The 3,623-nt window shown below is 44.5% G+C and overlaps 1 protein-coding gene across 1 annotated transcript; it reads left to right on the forward strand.

Annotated features, from left to right (window-relative positions):
• Positions 1–1,416: 1,416 nt before the first annotated feature.
• Positions 1,417–2,772, forward strand: LOC139006806 (pre-mRNA-splicing factor RBM22-like). Its single transcript, XM_070409500.1, has one exon. The coding sequence runs from the start codon at positions 1,431–1,433 to the stop codon at positions 2,685–2,687; it is 1,257 nt and encodes a 418-aa protein (XP_070265601.1). The 5' UTR covers positions 1,417–1,430; the 3' UTR covers positions 2,688–2,772.
• Positions 2,773–3,623: the final 851 nt, after the last annotated feature.

A 3,623-nucleotide genomic window follows, 5' to 3' on the forward strand; every position in this document is an offset into this window, starting at 1 on the left:
CTCCCTGTGCCTGTAAGAAGAGCCAGCATAGCAGTGCAACAGCCTGTAGGATACCCTCACATCTATGAAGGCTGCCAATATTCTGGCTCTGTTGACTGTTTGGACACTGGCTGGCATCACAGCTGATCCAGCCCCTGCTGCCACATCTAAAATGCATTTTCTCTAGATTCTCTATTATTCTTCAACCAAGTGGCATAAGAATCTATAGTTGTTAACTCTCAGCCAATTTAAGACAAATGCTACCTCTTCGCAACCAAAAAAACCTTTAGCCACTGAAAAATGGGTGCACTGAGTTCACTGTGCCTTTTTGAACATTTACAAGTTCCCTATGAGCTGGAAACTTGTAGGAAACATGAATAGTTTATCAGATGATCCTCAGAAAGTCTTTGGAGCAGTTCCCTAAGTATGCTGGGGATTTCTAACCAGGCCAGAAGTTTCTAAATGAAAATACAATTACAACTAGGAAGTGGAAATAGCTGAGACTTGAAGACTGAAATGGTCCGAAGCCTCTTAGGGCAGACAGCATCAGGGAATGGTCTTAAACAAACAAGAATTTTAAATTTTCATCCAGTTCTTTATTTTTTTATTATGGCTCATAAACTATTTAAAATAAGATATGTGGCTCACACTGTATCTCTATTGGACAGCAATGCCCTCATGGCAATTAGGAGGTAGCACCCATACTAAGAGAAGAACAATTCCCAAGCATCAGAAGGATGGTCACTATGAGGTGGTACAGAGATTGGCCATCTCTGGATATTAATGCTCTAGCAAGAGCTTGGCATACCTGCTACTTAGTCATTCTGGTCTGCTCCATAGAAGGCTCTCGTATACCCACTTATGCCGGAAGCCAGTCCATCCTTGCTGCTTGACACAGTCGCTGCAGGGAAGAAACATCTGCACAGCATATGTTTCAAGGGACCTGGCCTATATGGCATATGTTTGCTCCCCTTCTTGGCGCTATGTGTTTTAACCAAGGTAACCTCTCTGAGAAAGGTTGTTTCCCCAGGTAGGGATTTTCCCCTGAAGTTAGGGAGGGAATAAAACCCCTTAACTAAGTGCCAGGTGGGTAGTTAATCACTTTAACTATGAACAATCACGCTTAAGCTACATAATCTTTTCTCCCTGGAATGGAGATAAGAAATGCCCTAACCTTTGGAATAGAAATTGACAGGATTAAAATCAACTGGTATAAATACAGATGTAACAGGACAGTAAAACACAGAACCTGGCTGGAGAACCTAGTGAGAGAACCTGGCTGGAGAACCTGACTAGAGAACCTTGCTATGCTGATCAACTGAATGCTGTCTCCGTGTCAACCTTTGGAATAGAAATTGACAGGATTAAAATCAACTGGTATAGGGACCTGATGGGATTGTGGTGGTTCTATCTGCCAACTCGGAAGGCGGCTGCCTCCAGACGCTCTCAAGATGGCGACCTCTCTGGGTTCCAACACCTACAACAGGCAGAACTGGGAGGATGCAGACTTCCCCATCCTGTGCCAGACGTGTCTTGGAGAAAACCCGTATATCCGAATGACCAAAGAAAAGTACGGGAAGGAATGCAAAATCTGTGCCAGGCCATTCACAGTGTTTCGCTGGTGCCCCGGTGTCCGCATGCGTTTCAAGAAGACTGAGGTGTGCCAAACCTGTAGTAAATTGAAGAATGTCTGTCAGACTTGCCTCTTGGATCTGGAGTATGGCCTGCCCATCCAGGTTCGTGATGCAGGGCTGTCTTTTAAGAATGACATGCCAAAATCAGATGTCAACAAAGAGTACTACACACAGACTATGGAGAGGGAGATTTCTAACTCTGATGGAACACGGCCAGTTGGCATGCTGGGGAAAGCCACACCCACCAGTGACATGCTGCTCAAACTGGCCCGGACCACACCCTACTACAAAAGGAATCGACCCCACATTTGCTCCTTCTGGGTGAAAGGAGAATGTAAGAGAGGAGACGAATGTCCATACAGACATGAGAAGCCTACAGATCCAGATGACCCCCTTGCTGATCAGAACATTAAAGACCGATATTATGGAATCAATGACCCTGTGGCAGATAAGCTTCTAAGGCGGGCTTCAACAATGCCTCGTTTGGACCCGCCAGAGGACAAGACTATCACCACACTATATGTTGGTGGTCTGGGCAATACCATTACTGAGACACACCTAAGAAATCATTTCTACCAGTTTGGAGAGATTCGGACGATCACCGTGGTGCAGAGACAGCAATGTGCTTTCATCCAGTTTGCCACAAGGCAAGCTGCTGAAGTGGCTGCGGAGAAGTCCTTTAATAAGCTAATTGTCAATGGCCGTCGACTTCATGTGAAATGGGGAAGGTCCCAAGCAGCCCCAGGAAAAGAAAAAGAGAACAACGGAACCACAGACTCTGGCATCAAGCTGGAGCCTGTTCCAGGCCTGCCAGGAGCTCTTCCCCCTCCTCCTGCAGCAGAGGAAGAAGCCTCTGCCAACTACTTCAACCTGCCCCCCAGTGGCCCTCCAGCTGTGGTGAACATCGCCCTGCCGCCACCCCCTGGAATTGCCCTACCCCCAGGTTTTGGGCCACCTATGTTCCACCCAATGGGACCACCTCCTCCTTTCATGAGGGCTCCAGGACCAATCCACTATCCTTCTCAGGACCCTCAGAGAATGGGAGCTCATGCTGGGAAACACAGCAGCCCCTAGCACATTATCATCATTCTGGGGCTCTACAGAAGACAGGGCGCTTAAAAATCCCAGTAAACGAATCTTGGAATAAATATATGTTTCCTTCCTTTGTAGTTTCCATAGTAGCTGAATGTGTTCAGATGTGGGCAGTCAGAAAACAATAGCCATGCTTTGGTTGATGGAAATCAAATAAGCTGCCATTGACACATCTGGTTACTATAACGTTACTAATAAAACTTAATGCTTGTTCCCCTTCTCTGGGGAGCAAGCAATGGGGTGAATTGGAATATCCAGTGGAGTTTCCATCCCAATTATATGTTCACTTTGTATTATTTGGGGCGGGGGGGGGGCATTAACCTGCGGAAAGAATCTTTTGAACATTTTTATGTCCATTAGGTATTTTCCTTTTTATCATCTAAAAAAAGATTACTAGTACTAATCATTGTAGTGGCATAAGTGTGATTTAACACTTCTGAAGTCACATCCTCAGAAAGACAAGTGGAATCCAGCAGGCAGCTCTGCCCAGGTCTCTTCTTAACCTCGCCTTTCCTCATTGATGGCTAAAGAAATCTGGCTGATAGTTGTACTTTTCGACGCTACCAAAACAGACAACAATAAAAATTACTTTGTATTCCTTTTGGATGGAAACAAATGTCATGAAGCTGTGTATCATTGAAGAAACATGGTGTCTGGGATGAAATTTAAAAAAAAGGTTGAGCTAAATCAGAAAGCAGATCTAATTAAGCAAGTTTATTCTATATATATATAAAAGGCTAAGTTGACTCACGCATACTCGATACTTATAAAGTTCTCACTGGCGCCAATTGCACACGTGTGTTTTGATCTGTCATTGTTAATACTGAATTTGGTTGGCACTTCTATTATATAGAAAGGATGAAGAGCGATATTAAAATATTTCTTCTAATTAATTTTCTTTCAATGTGCACGAATCCA

The sequence above is a fragment of the Myotis yumanensis genome, unplaced genomic scaffold (assembly GCF_028538775.1).
Source record: "Myotis yumanensis isolate MYYU_CA2020_CCGP unplaced genomic scaffold, mMyoYum1.0.hap1 SCAF_1, whole genome shotgun sequence".
NCBI classification, from domain to species: Eukaryota; Metazoa; Chordata; class Mammalia; order Chiroptera; family Vespertilionidae; genus Myotis; species Myotis yumanensis.

Bases quoted from the DNA above. Each gene is read 5' to 3' on its own strand.
- LOC139006806 (XM_070409500.1), top strand. From the start codon at position 1,431: ATGGCGACCTCTCTGGGTTCCAACACCTACAACAGGCAGAACTGGGAG.